Source organism: Thunnus albacares, chromosome 14 (genome assembly GCF_914725855.1).
Source record: "Thunnus albacares chromosome 14, fThuAlb1.1, whole genome shotgun sequence".
In the NCBI taxonomy this organism is placed as follows: Eukaryota; Metazoa; Chordata; class Actinopteri; order Scombriformes; family Scombridae; genus Thunnus; species Thunnus albacares.
This window is the reverse complement of record NC_058119.1, coordinates 4,551,311-4,565,738: the sequence shown is the minus strand read 5'-3', so window position 1 is coordinate 4,565,738 and position 14,428 is coordinate 4,551,311. Positions and strand designations below refer to the sequence as shown.

The 14,428-nt window shown below is 45.1% G+C and overlaps 1 protein-coding gene across 2 annotated transcripts in view; it reads left to right on the top strand.

Annotated features, from left to right (window-relative positions):
• The first annotated feature begins 3,516 nt into the window (after positions 1 to 3,516).
• bcl11aa (BAF chromatin remodeling complex subunit BCL11A a) overlaps positions 3,517 to 14,428 on the top strand; it is a 52,738-nt gene continuing 41,826 nt past the window's right edge. The window contains exons 1-2 of one of the 2 annotated variants that reach the window (XM_044373647.1): positions 3,517 to 3,834; positions 8,014 to 8,463. In XM_044373647.1, the coding sequence (XP_044229582.1) occupies positions 3,780 to 3,834; positions 8,014 to 8,463 (505 nt within the window). In that variant the 5' untranslated portion in view covers positions 3,517 to 3,779. Of the gene's footprint in view, positions 3,835 to 8,010; positions 8,464 to 14,428 lie in introns of both variants that reach the window. The other variant, XM_044373646.1, reaches the window with a different exon arrangement.

The following is a 14,428-nucleotide window of genomic DNA, read 5'->3' as shown; positions in this document are numbered from 1 at the left end:
TTGGTGCCACATCGGCCTGAAGTGAAATGAAGGCAGACTAGACGATAAGTCATAAAATCTGATAATTAATACCAATAATATGATAAAGTCTCAGCTTCCTTCTGGATGTTCTTCTCTCCAGGTGCACCACTCCGCCGTGTCAGCCCGCCTGTAAGGGCTTCTAGTGTTACTGGATCAGGTTTAGTAGGTGCGGTGGCCGCCTGTCGCCATCCAGACAGCAACAGGCCACCCAGGACACCCGATGCCCGGGAAAAGAAAGCTAAAATCCTCCCATTTACCCCCAATTACACTCTTTAAAAGGACGCATCATTTTGCAAAGGATCAACCAGGTCTTCTCTTTACACTCTGTAGCTTGTGTTAGTATTTTTAAGGATCTTTAATACATGTTTTATCCTGATCTTGGATGCACAGAGGGGAGTTTTTTTTTTTTTTTTTTTTTTTTAAGAGAGAGGCGCGTCTCCATCACTGATGAGGGCTGAAATCAAGAGGAAAGGTGCCCACACTGATACTGAAATCATCACAAACTTATTACAATAACTCGCCTTTATGCAAAAGTGCCCAAATGAGGTGAATAGAGAAAGAAACAAATATCAAAATCTACACTAAACTTCCACATAACGTTCACCGTCTGCGCCTTTTTTTTTTTGATCTACCTTGTTGCTGACAGTGAAAAACATATTCAAAATCGATTTTCCAAACTGCCAGAGCGCTGCTGGTCTTCAGAAATAATAATTCTGTCTTAAAACATGAATTCCTTCTCTTTAATCTTTCATCCCGCCTTAAATGCTTCCCTGTTGAGTTGTTTAGTTTGGTTTTAACTGGCTACGTGAAGAGAAGATGAATATGGCTCAGTAATAATAAAACTGAATTAGTCTGTCCATCTGCAGACAGTTAAAATCTACAGATGAGGGGAAATAGTTTTCAAATCTATTCAGCATTTACACTTGTGAATAGGTTGTAGGATTAAAAATACAAGGAATGGATGAAGTATTAAACCAGCTCCTGGTTAATATCGCTTTTAGATAATATTCTGTTTAAAATGATATTTTTATTATCAAAAATCTCCCCTGCGACGTTTAAACTTGCCTGAACTTTGACACGCGGTCACAAACGGGATAATCGCCCTGCACGCGCACGCACAATCACGCGCGAACACACACAGACACACAGACACACACACACACACACAGACACACACACACACACTCACACTAATGCCGGTCCGTTTTATAAGCCATGCAGCGAGTTGCAACCTGCAAAAATATTTCACTCACTGGTCATGCATTTTTCCCCCTTGACGTTGAACCTCCTCCTCCTCCTCCACTCCTCCGGCTCCTCTCTCTCTCTCTCTCCGTCTCTCTCCCATCACCCCCCTCCTCCTCCTCCCCCTCCTCCTCCTTCTGTCTTGCCTCCCTCCACCACCACCACCACCACCACCACCCCCTCGGTATTAAGTGCGCGTCCTCTTCGGTCAGTGCGCGTAGCTCCAGGTCTCCGAAGCACCACTAGAGTCGCCGCCGCCGAGGTCGCTCCTTCTCCGGGCTCTCGGTGTAGAACCGCCGCCGCCGCCGCCGCTGCCGCTGCCGGTGCCGCTTTCCTGGCGAATCTCTCCGTCTTCTCCTCCTGTTCCCTCTTCTCCACCTCATACCACAGCACCAGTGGCTCTTCTTCTGCCCATTTTGCGCGGTGTCTCCTCAGCTGATGCCTGTGTAGTTATTCTAAAAGCCGGATCGCGTCGGGCTGCGCCTTCGCCGTTTTAAGCCCCGCGTCTTATATTACCAAACCCCCTTTATTACAAGAGTATTTACAATCTCTTCCCCCTCCTCTTCTTCTTCTTCTTCTTCCTCCTCCTTCTCCTCCTCTCCACCCCCATCACCACCACCACCAACACACCCTCCCCTGTACCGTATGCAGCTCGAACCTGAGGCACATCTGAAAGTTATTACACGGGGCTCTTATGGGCCCGCTCGCACTCCCACGGTCTGCAGTTTGGATTTCACGCAGACAGATAGAGACACAGACAGACGGACAGACAGAGGGGCTTTGGACCCTATAGTACCTCATCTAAACTGCCCCCCCTCCCCTCAACACACACACACACACACACACACACACACACACACACACACACACACTACTGTACGCCTCCAACGGTACAGACAGTGCGCGTTATTCACAAAGGGAGCTGAATGGCTGGATTTTAACTAAAGGTGGAAACAAGTCATGTATGGAAGTGACCCAGACATCAGATATGAATCCCCGCAGTTCCTTAAAATAAAATAGAAATAAAAAATAAACCGGTAAAACTTTTTTTCCTTTAGGGTGAAAAAAAATCATTGATTCTTCAAAGGTTGTGAGTGTCTTCAAATGCTTTTCTGCAAAGGTGCAGAACATATTTTCGCTCTTTTTGTTATGAGTATAGGTTATTATAAATATCAGTGATTATGCACTATTGTTGGGTAAAATATTGCGGTTTGCAGGTATTGAATGTAGAATAATGTGATGTGATTATTAACTGTAAACAGAGCAGAACACACACCGTGTATATGTAAAGCCACCCAGGTTAGAGCCTGTATTTCTGTTGGTTGTTCAACCTGTCCGTCCTGTTCTCTGCTACCGGAGAGTTTGCCGCGCTCCTTGTCATTTTAACACGTGCACCTCTCTCTCTCTCTCCCCTTGTAGCCTTTAAGCGCGCGCGCGCGCGTGCGTCCAGGTGAGCTTGTGGCCAGCGTTGCGCGCTTTTCTCAGTCTGAAACAGTGGCCACCGCATGCGACAGACTTTGTTAACTCACTCACACACACACACACACACACACGCACGCACGCACACGCGCACACACACACGCACACACACGTACACACTCCTCCGGTCTCTAGTACATGCAGCAGTATTATATCCGCCCCCCTCCAGTGAGCTCCTGTCCGCGGCTTCCCTTGCCCTGTTTTGCGTCCACCTCTCTCTCTCTCTCTCTCTCTCTCTGCATATTGCTTTCATTAGACATCTCTCCTCTTTCTCTCACACTCGCGCGCGCGCGCAGACACACACACACACACACACACACACACATACACACACACACACACACACACACACATACTCCTCCCTCCCTCCAAGTGCCTCTTGTCCGGCCCCCCTGATCTCTGTGTCCATTGGCTTCCACCTGGTCTATTTCTCATGTCCAGCCCCCCTCCCTCCCTCCCTCCTCCTCCTCCTCCTCTCTCTCTCTCTCTCTCTCTCTTTCTAATGACCGTCCATTGGTGTTGTTATTGCGCGTCCCGTTCGTCCCTCCTCCCACTCCCACTCCCACTCGGGTGCTTCGGCCCTGCCCATGTTTTTGTATGTCGGGTGTCCGTCCATCGCCTGACGTTCAAGTTCGCCGGGAACGTCACGTCCGTGCACTTGAACTTGCACAGCACAGAGGGGGGGTTGAGGGGAGGGGTGGTGTTGGGGGGGAGGGGGGGGGTGGGGGTGGGGGGGGGGCTTTTGCCATTTTTTCCATCTCTCTCCCCTCTCTCTCTCCATCCACCTCTCTCACACACACTCTCTCTCTCTTTTTTCCTCTGCTCTCCTTTCTCAAAAAAGCCATGACGGCGATCCCGCGATCCACCTTCGCCTCCGCGCCATCTTTGTATTATTTCTAATTTATTTTATTTTTTTTAATTTTTTGTGGATGACAAAGGCGTTGGATGAAGATATTCTTTTGCCCCACCGGAGTCTCCTCTCTAACCCCGGCTCTCCCCGATGTGATCCGCGCTGAACGCCGCCGCCGCCAGCCACCATGTCTCGCCGCAAGCAAGGCAAACCCCAGCACTTAAGCAAACGGGATTTTTCGCGTAAGTAGAGATGCAAAAAAGAAAGCAATTGTTCATTTCTGACTCCCTTTCAATTCATTCAGCAAAAGGGGAAAAGGGCAGCAAAAGAAGAGCTTATGGACACCGGACGCACCGCTCGGACCCGGTCAACTGGACTTAACAGCGTGGCGAGAAAGTGCGACACCTCCGTGCGTAAAAGCCGCTCGGAGCCCGAAAAGAGAGAAAAAAGTTTTGTGTGTCGGTGTATACCCGTTACTGCTTCTCTGCGAAAACAGGGAAGTTACACGGCGAGAATGTGCATTCGCTCTGGCTGCGGTGCCCCCACGGTCGCTCCGGTCAGTGGGAACGCACTGGGCTCCCGGTAGCAGAGCGCGTCCTGTCCGCGGAGCTTCGTGGAGAGATCACCCCCCGGAATATCACCATCTGATAGTTCTGCGGGCAGGTTTCATCTGCTCTCTCTCGTGCTATTTTTGGATTACTTTCAGAAAAAAAAAGAAAAAAAAAACTTGGAGGTGGATTTTTGGATCGAGGGGGGAAAATCTCGTGTCCGACTGTTTACAACTGCCTCCCTCTATCAGCAGCTCGGCAGTAGAGACAACACAAATCGATATATTTTACACACTTTTAAATCCTAATGCCTCTTATGTAAAGGCAGTTTATTGATGTTTAGTGTAGATGAGACGTTTCTTCCTGAAACACACAGCAGAGCCTCTGCAGCTCAGAGTTAGAAACACAGCAACAGGACAACAGCATATCTTGTCCTGTGTCTTGCATTTATTTTTCTCAAAAAGCCAAATTTGGACCGACAAAAATGTCAACTTATGATTCCAATTCTTCACGTACAGTTAAGGTAAGAAACAAATATCAGCTCATTGGTGCGTTGCAACTGCAGCGAGTGAGGAAAAGCGACAAGATATTCCAACAATGTTTAGTTGAGTCGGCAGAACCCGTCTTTACGCACGGCGTTTATTTATCACCCAAGATGCATTTCTTTTAGTTTATTGGCTTCATATTCAGGCATAAGTGCGATATGTAACGGGGAAGCAGATGAGTGTGTTTGGAAACTGTGGGGCGATTGGCAAAGTGGCGTTTATCGCCCCACCATGTGCCGTACTGTGCGCCACCTCGCACCTTTCAGCGGCTCTCCAAGTGGCCCGCAAACATAAAACAAGAAGATATTTGGGCGTCTTTACGCATCAGTGCTTGATTATGTTTCGGTATGTTGACTGGCTGTCGCCTGTGTAGCTGTTTGGTTTAGAGAGAGAGAGAGAGGGAGCGAGAGCGAGCGCGAGAGAGAGAGAGTGTGTGTGTGTGTGTGTGTGGCTCCGTTAGGGTGACAGTCACCATGGCCATGTGCCGTCGCTAGGAGGCAGAGCACGATCAGAAAATCCAGCGCTGAACTTGAACCTGATCAGTTTCACCACCACCCCTCTACATCTACACGGGCTACTATTTGGCGATCTCTTTAGAATAAAGGGAGAGTATACAAGACATGGGGAAGCATGGAAGGAGGGAGAAAGAGGGGGGGAGGAGGACGACCCCCCCCCCACCCCCCACTCTCAAAACCAGCACCACCACCAAAATCTACCATTCCTCTTCATCACCTCAAACCCACTTACTCTCCCGATATCTCCTTTTTTTGTGCATCCCATTTTGTACATACATGCAGGCTGCAATCAGCATATGCAGCTACACTGTGATATGCCTGCAGACCTCGCCTTTTACTCCCTCAAACCTTACACACACACACACACACACACACACACACACACACACACACACACACACACACACACACACACACACGCATTTCATTTTGCATACAGATTTGTAATCACCCTGCTGCTCTCCAGCAAACATCCATCTCTGATTATTTCTTCTTTTTTAACAGCAACATTTTTATTTTCCACATTTCTTACTCTTCTATATTTATACAAGATTATTTACAGCATATAACATTTCCAGTCTTTGCTTTTTTTAACAGCATGATCCGGCTGAATTTAAGTAGTAAAATGTACAAAATTCAACACTTCTGCTGAGTGTTTTTCAGTGTTACAACTCCACATCTCTTCCTCCAGATTAAAATACGAATTTCCATATTGTGCCAAAAAAAATGGAATACAATTTAAAATAGTTTATTTTGGGGCAGAGAGCCAGTAGTTTCATAGTTAAGTTGTGACTGTTTTATAGATTCATTACCAGACAGGTGCAACTTTTAACCTGCAGCTGCTGTTAAAGGAATTATAATTCAGAATGCATTTATGCCCTCATTTTTTTCTCCCTGTGTTATTCTTTCCAACTGAGGAAATGTGATAGAATTGTCCTGCATGTTTTGATATGTGAGAATAGTGTGCAGACATATTATCATCCTCTCTGCTCCTGTTGCTTCTTATTCCATCTGCTTTAAAAGTAGATAGAAATAAGAGATTTATACGTGTGTCTTGGAAATTTTTATTGAAATTGAACCATGTGCATGGAGACCTACTTTGTATTTAAAAAAAAAAAAAAATCTTATTTAGGTCTCTTACTCTCCTTCCTCATGCTCCATTAAATCCAACAAAATGTTTTTCAACACTGGATATTCAGTCTTGAGTTCAACTTTAGAGGTGAGGGGCTTACGCAGCTTTCATTAGAATTTTTTTGTTTTATCTTGTGAATTTAATGCCCCCCCCTCCTTCCCTTGAGGCTGTTGTGTAACTTGCGTGGTGTTGTGTTGACCTGAAGTTAAATCAAAGAGGAGAAGGGTGAGGAGTAGGAGGAGGAGGAGGAGGAAGAGGAGGAGGAGGTAGAGGGGGTGATGCCGGGGGTGGAGGGGGTAGTGGTGGTGTTGGTGAATTTATCATGTTATCTCCATGTCCCAGTTTGCGCACAGATGTCGCGCAGGACTGCGGCGTTCAAATGATATTTCCTTGAGGGGATGTAGTCTACATTCAGCCACTATCTCTCTCTCTCTCCCTCTCTCTCTCTCTCTCTCTTTCTTTCTGTCACACACACTCACACAGAAACACACACACACACGCTTGCATGCATTCCCACACACACTCTCCAGCCCTATCCTTGTTATCAGACAAAATCTGTACCAATCACCCAGACAGTGAAAATTAAAATCTATTTTTTGATTCTCAGTGGTTTTAAGTTCATTAAAATGTGAAATTGGGCGGCTGAGTAAAGAAGGTCAACATGCATTAGGCGGCTAGCACAGAGTCAGACTCTTCACCTTGGACTGGAAGATTTTCTTTAAAAGAGGGACAGTGAATTATGTTCTCCCGTTTCGCTTCTCTAATTCAGTGGGCCGCTCTGTTCACACTCCTCTCCCTCCACTGCAGGACGGTCTGGGCTTGACAAAGGGCTTCTTAAAAAAAGTAGTCAAGAGTTAATCCGGCCTTGGAGGGGTGAGGAATCGGGTTGAACGGCTCATTTTGGGGTGATTTCCCGCTGTACAGGCGGCTGGTGTCTAAGAACTATAAGTCAGGCACATGTAATTGAGGCCGAGGGAAGAGTTTCCCTTCTCCCTGACACACACACACACTCTCCCTGCCGCCTGCCTCTCCGCTCCCCGGCACACATGTTGGACATGTTTGTGACAGTTTTTCCTTCTGCTGATTACAGGATCAAAACCTGTACAAACAAGGTTATGCAAGTCTCATCCACATATTTAGAGTTTTGGTGAATGCTGTATTTAACCATCATTTTCCAGGCTCTCCCTGTCATTGGCAAAGAAATTGTTATCTTTGAGGAATCTGATTTCAGCTTTGCAGCTAGTCAAGATATTATTTCCCACCATTTTATGTCTATGATGTGTGATCCGGATCAGTTTGCATTGTAATCATTTTTCCTGCATTACATGCATTTCTATCATTACAAGGCACATTTTCTCACCCCGTTATTGTCTGTACCACATGTCAGGCTTTTATTTAGCTTTGTCTTTTTAAATCTTATCCTGTATGTGACAGAACGAGAATGTTTTTAGGTTTTTTGGTTGTACTCTTCCCTTGTCATCAATTCCCACAAATAGTTGTATCAATATAAATTACAGGAGGAAAAAAAGAAAAATATGAACACATGGTTTCTGCTAAGAGTAAGCATCACCTTCTAATTTCCTCTTTTTTGCTCACTCTCCCTCTTTCCTCCCACCCCTCTCTTCTTCTCCCTCTTCCTCTGCGGTTGTCCCCCCCTCCTCTCTCTCTGCCTCGCCAGCAGCCGAGCCCCTCTCCACGGCCGTCGTCTCGTCGGAGGAGCTGTCGGAGCGCTGCTCGGAGCACTCAGAGGAGAGCGGCAGTCTCAACGGGCACCACCCGGGCTCGACCGTGGGCCGGCTGGCCCGGCTGGGTCACGACGCTCACCCCTCGCTGGAGCAGGACCTTCTGACCTGCGGCCAGTGCCAGGCCACCTTCCCCCTGGCGGACATCCTGCTCTTCATCGAGCACAAGAGGAAGAGATGCCACGGGCCGCCCTGCCTGGCTGTGGGCCGGGGGCTGGACAAGCCCCCCTCGCCCTCCCCAGGCTTGGCCCTCACCCCGTCGCCCGCCTTGGGCTCCCTGCGCAGCCGGAGGCCCGTGGAAGTGGGAGTCCAGGCTACGCTGGCAGAGGACGACGAGGACCGGTTTTCGTCGCCCCGGGGTATTTTCCCCAAACAGGAGCCTCTCCCAGGTAACCATACCTGCTTTCAAACTCCCAACATGCATCACTTCTGTCTGGATTTGACCACATGGTTATCGGTGGCAGTGGCTTTTCTGAGGCAGTAGTTGTCAGATTTTCTGTGTAGAGGCTAAGGAGGCAATTTCAGAGTAAAATCTGGCAGAATACAAAAAAAAAAAAAGGACAATAGTCATTTTTTCTCTTAACATTTTCAGAAGCGCTACATGTCAAGACATAAATGAATTCCTGCAGCTTGAAAGCAGCTTTCAGTGTCCAGATTCTACAGTGTCATTTTGGTTGTGTGTATTGCCCTGGATGGGTGTATATTTGTGGGTGTGTGTGCAACATCAGGTTGTGTTCTCATATCTTTGACGCATTGTGTGTGTGTGTGTGTGTGTGTGTGTGTGTGTGTGTTGCTGTTCCGTACGACAAGCCGGCGTAGTCTGAGGCGTAGCCTACATGTCACCTACGAACGCTCCACCCAAACCATGTGGGAGACTGCGGTAGTCTGAGCGCAAGGTTTTTATAGGTGACACACACATGCCAGTCCTTGTTAAGGCGAGCCATCTGATTGGCTGAGGCTTGGTGGGGGTTTTATCAGACAAACAACAACAGAAGGACGTCACAGGTGGGGAGGAACCCTCCCAAGAATATCTGTTCTCTGTTATAGATGACAAAAAAAGCACACACAATGGTTTGATTTAGGATGGCTTTCTCTCTCCGTCTGTGTGTGTGTGTGTGAGAGAGAGAATGTAACGGATCTCATCAACTTAAGTCTGACCAATTGTCCTTCCACTGATCCTCTGAATTCAATGCAGTATGTGAGTGAATGTGTGTGTATATTTTCCCAGTTTGCCCACTTTGGCCATGGTGACCAAATCCCAGTGGCAAAGAGACATGGGTGACCTTGATTTTGTGGTACCACTGGTCAGTGTGTTTGTGCACTTATGAGGGCTATTGTGGGTGTGTGTGTGTGCAGATGGGGATCATTGGCTGAACTGAAGGGAAAACTCTGTGTGTGTGTGTTTGTGTTTGTGTGTGTGTGTGTGTGTGTGTGTGTGTGAGCATTCATGACTCTGACTTTCAGTCTGGGGAGTAACTGCGAGCTTCTTCCTGGGATTGGGTGCACAGAATGTGTGTTCTTGCATAACGTGTTTGTGTGTGTATGTGTGTGTGTGTGTGTGTGACTCTCTCTCATGTGGCCCTAGCAGATGTGTCCGCTCGATGTGGTTTCCCCCCCTCTCCCGTTGCCACATCTTACCCAAAGAAATGCAGCCCAGCTCTCCATCTCTTTCATTCTTTTTCCCCCCTTTTTTCCCCAAGTTTACCTCTGCAACAAACTTCATAGGTAACACGCACAATTTTTCCTCCAGTTGCATCTCTCCCTCTCCTTCCCTTTCCGTCTCCTTTCCCAGTGCGAGAATCAAATGAGAGGCGAGCACAGAGAGGGAACAGCCAGTTTTAGTTTTGCTCATAGAGAGAAAGTCGTTTATTTAAAGCATCTTAACACCACTAATTATTTGTTGCAGCGCCATTTTTTTCTTCTCCTTGTGCATTTTAATTAGCAGTAGTTTTTAGTGGCGGGCTGCCTGTACTAAATTAGCCGTTACAGAGAGAGAGAGAGAGAGAGAGAGGGAGAGAAAGAGGGAGCGAGGATGAAATAGAGCAGCGGAAACACAGAAGCAAAATACACACTTTATCACTTTGCTCGTTGAATGCAGCTCAGGAATCCTAAATGTTGCCGTTTGTTTTCCATTTTGTCATTTCTGTGTTTGAGGAAATAAGCACAATAAGATGTTGGGAGCACTGCTCGTCCTTTCTTGTAATGGATCTCACTCGCCACAATGAAAATTTAGAGTTGCAGGAAGTGCAGATGAAGGAAATCGTTGAGAGTCAAACATGCATTTGACCTTTGACCTCGTCTTCGCTGGCTCGGGCACTAGAGACAAATCTATCTACTGCTTTTTTTTTTTAGCCAAACCTGCTTGTGTCCCAGCAGTGACTATACATTTCAACACACACCCACTCCCCCCCACACACACATACACACACACACACACACTCTCACAGACACTCACCAGCTAAACTGGGTTATTAGAGCGATTTACATCATAATACAGGCGTCTGGTTGCTTCAATAGCGTTGTGTGTGGGAACGTCTTGGTAGGAACAGCTGTACACTCAGACAGGAGGAGAAAACAGGACAGCAGCGTTATATATCTTGTCTGATGTTGACGTCAGGCTGAACGGCAGAAAGGCCAAGCATTATTACATGTTTGGAATTTCAGACAAAAAAATGTCCATCTGCTTTCTGCACATAAACAAAAAAATCAATCTTCTTTAATAGATGCTTCTTTTTTTTTTTTTTGTTCGGACCTTCTCTTTGCCACTGGACACACACCAGCAGCATCTCACATGCTGAATTTACGCAACACGTCCATTCTGATAGCTGATAATTAAAGCCAGTATTTTCCCTCCCGACCCTTGCTTTCATCCTAATTGACCCCAAACTGTCACGGTGAAGTAAAGATGTCAGATAAAAAAAAAAAAAAAAAAAAAAAAATCTGCTGGAATTTCGAATGCGATTACAGCCGTCCAAAAGCATTCCTAATGACAAAAAAAGGAGGAGAGGGAGGAATGCGAGTGTGTTTCTTATTTGTAAATGCTGGCTTGGTGTTCCACTGTGTCTCTAATAGTACATGTAGGTTTTCCTTACAGTGAATCAGGCCTCTACTCAGCCAGTAAGAGATCATATTTTTTTTACAGTAAAGACTGTTAAATACTATTGCTGTTGTACTAATATTTTAAATTCAGCACAATTTTTATTGGGTTTTGGTTTTAACATCCACATGACTGAATGTGTGTGGTTTTTAAGCACTGTTTAATCATACAAATACGATCACACTATTAGTTTTCATTTATCTTCTTGCTTTTTAGAGGATTTGCTTCTCATAATTATATTTAAATCTAACATCTATGACAAATCCAGGGAATGTTTTTAATCCTACAGTGGAAGGAAGTGAGGCATCTTTTCCTTCAGCTCTGTTTATGTAGCTTGCTTTTCTGCATGTATCTGCCTATATAATGTGACGGCTGTATGGCTGCTTGTTGTAAAAAATGTGTGTATCTGCGTCTATGGTCAGAGTGCTACAGAGCTGCTGCGGCTGCTGTGAGGCTCAGAGGAACACAAAGCGTCGGACTTGTGCCGGAACGCTGCTATTTACATATCAAACAGCTCCGACCGAGGAGAGCTGAGACATTACCTGTGTGTGTGTGTGTGTGTGTGTGTGTGTGTGTGTGCAAGAGAGAGCACTGTACAGGCAAAATGCCGATCAGCGATGCAAAAAGGCAGCATACCCGCCCACCCACACCACACACACACACACACACACACATGGTTTGTGCTCTCTCTCTTGCCCATTTATTCTATTAATCCCTGACTGAGATGAAATTTCTGATTATAATCCCTGAGGCGCCCCTCATTCAGAAACAGCATCGCTAATGTCTCAAAAGAGAGGGCTGCATGTGTGTGTGTGTGTGTGAATATATGTGTGTGAATGGCCATATCTCTCTCTGTGTGTGTTTTTTTTTTCTTTTAACTGAAGTGGTTTTGATTGAAAAAAATCTTGGCTTGAAAATTACAATTTAAGATGAATTCTTTGTGGATTATTATTATTATTATTATTGTTATTACTATTATTTAAAATAAATATAATCTCTGTCCAGTCGGGCAATTGATTTCTTATAATGAGCATCAAGAATTTAATCCTTTCCTCTATGGAAAATCAGAGATGATGTGTGTGTTAATGAGCAGAAATTGATACGCAGCCAGAACACAGAATTGTTCATCTTATTGACCGCTTATTCCATTGAGCAGTATTGGCAGATAAGCTGTGTTAGCCTATCAGTATTAGCTGATTAACTGAGATGTTATCAGCACTAGCACACGCTGATAAATTCCAACATTTCTCGAGACAAATATGATATTTGTCACCCCAAAATATCCAGTTTTCAGTCCATTATTATGGTCATCCCACTGAAGAGTCATCCTGGCTTGAAACCTTGTAACATGACTATTGTTAGTCCATGATCTAGTGATTAGCAATTAGCTTATCATCACTGGCTAATGCTACCGACCTCAATACACATTAGTGCATTTTTAACACCCATTCATTGTCTGGCTCGGTGTCAGATATCGCTCTCTATCTCATTTCTATTCTCTCCTCTTCTTTTTTGTTTTTTTTTTCTCATTTTCTCTTTTGGCTCATGCGTCTGTCTCTCTCCCTGCAACATTAGCAGTCAATGCAAATCCGGGACAGCCAATTGATACTGCATCAATTACAGTATGTTTGTTGCATGTGTGTATGTGTGTGTGTGTGTGTGTGTGTGTGTGTGTGTGCGTGTCATGCTGTAGCACATCCCGGCAAGCCTACAAAGAGATTTCACACACATGCTGCCATTACTAATCTATTGTCGCTCTCTCTTTCTTTCTTTTCTAACATAAGATTTTAGTTAGTGGACTCAAGTGCAGCGTTTGAACTCCAGCATTTTGTCTGCCTTTTGAATGAGCTCGCTGAATGTAAACATCTCGCTGTATGCAGAAAATGTCAGCAGCAGGATAACACATTCGGCAGGCCACTGGAATGACAGGAAAAGCTAATAATCTGCCGCCAAGACCAACAAGCTGCATTGTGTTTTATATTCAGCGCTCACAAAAAAGCTGCATATTGACTGTTAGTGTTAGTGATTATTGTCTTGCTGCACTGTAAATGTGTGGGTGTGTGTTTGCAGAGCGTGTCTGCAGTCCAGACGGACCAAAAAACTTGGAATTCACTGCTGACAAATTTTGGACGTAGTAATAAAACAAGGAACGGAAAAGCAGTGCTTTGGGCAGAGATTTTGTGTTGCTGGAAATAGAATATGGAGCACTTCACGTGAATTTTAAGATTCACATTGTTGCTTTCCTCTTGCCTGTGCTGGGAAAGTCCAAACCGGTGAGCCTGTTGATTTATCCTTTATCCTGTTCGGTAATGCTCAAAGCACACACACACATACACACACACACATACACACACACACACATACACCGTCAGACACACACCCATCTTTTGTTACATAAGATAGTGTTAGGGCAGCAGCATTGAATCTCTGAACTAAATCTAGTCCGCTTTCGCAGGGGTTCCCAACCTGTGGGTCGGGACCCCCACATGGGGTCACAAGACAAACCTTAAGGGTCACAAGATGATAACAGGATTGGAGAGCGCAAGAATAACAATTCTGCTACAATTTATTCACTTATGCACATTAATGTCTTAGACTTTTCTCTAATGTTTTCTTTTTTCTTTAGAATTACTGGATAATTTTAATAAACAAAATAAGAAAAAATGAAGTTTTGGTTAATCTGGTAGATTTCTGACACTGGTGACAAATGCTTCATTTTAAGGGGTAACATCATGCATGAGTCCTGGTTCTTCATTCAAATGACTCTGGGTGATCCCAGGAAATGTCTTTGAGCAAGACGGTGGACTCCTGCTACGTCCACCACTGGCTGCTCCGTAGCTAAATGTGACCTTTGACCTCCTTGAGGTGGAAGAGGTATTGAGACCTAAAAATGCAAGTAAAACTAGCAATACCTCAGTCTAAAAATCTTCCATCACAAGCACAAGAAGTACAAAAGTATTACCAGTAAAATGTACTTTAAGTACTCACTAGGCATTATGTAATTAGATTATTACTCATGCGGTGAAAACAGTATTTTAATGTTTTAGCAGCTTATAGTGGAGCTGATTTCAGGTAGTTTGTTCTGATTCAGTAGTTCAGACTATAATAATGTGTCATATTTTTAAAGCTTATTCTATTTTGTTTGTATGTAGTGATCTTCAATGTAACTGAAAACTATGGCTGCCAAATAAATGCAGTGGAGTAGAAGTATAAAGCAGCATAAAGCGGAAGCACAAACAGTAAAGTGCGTGTACATT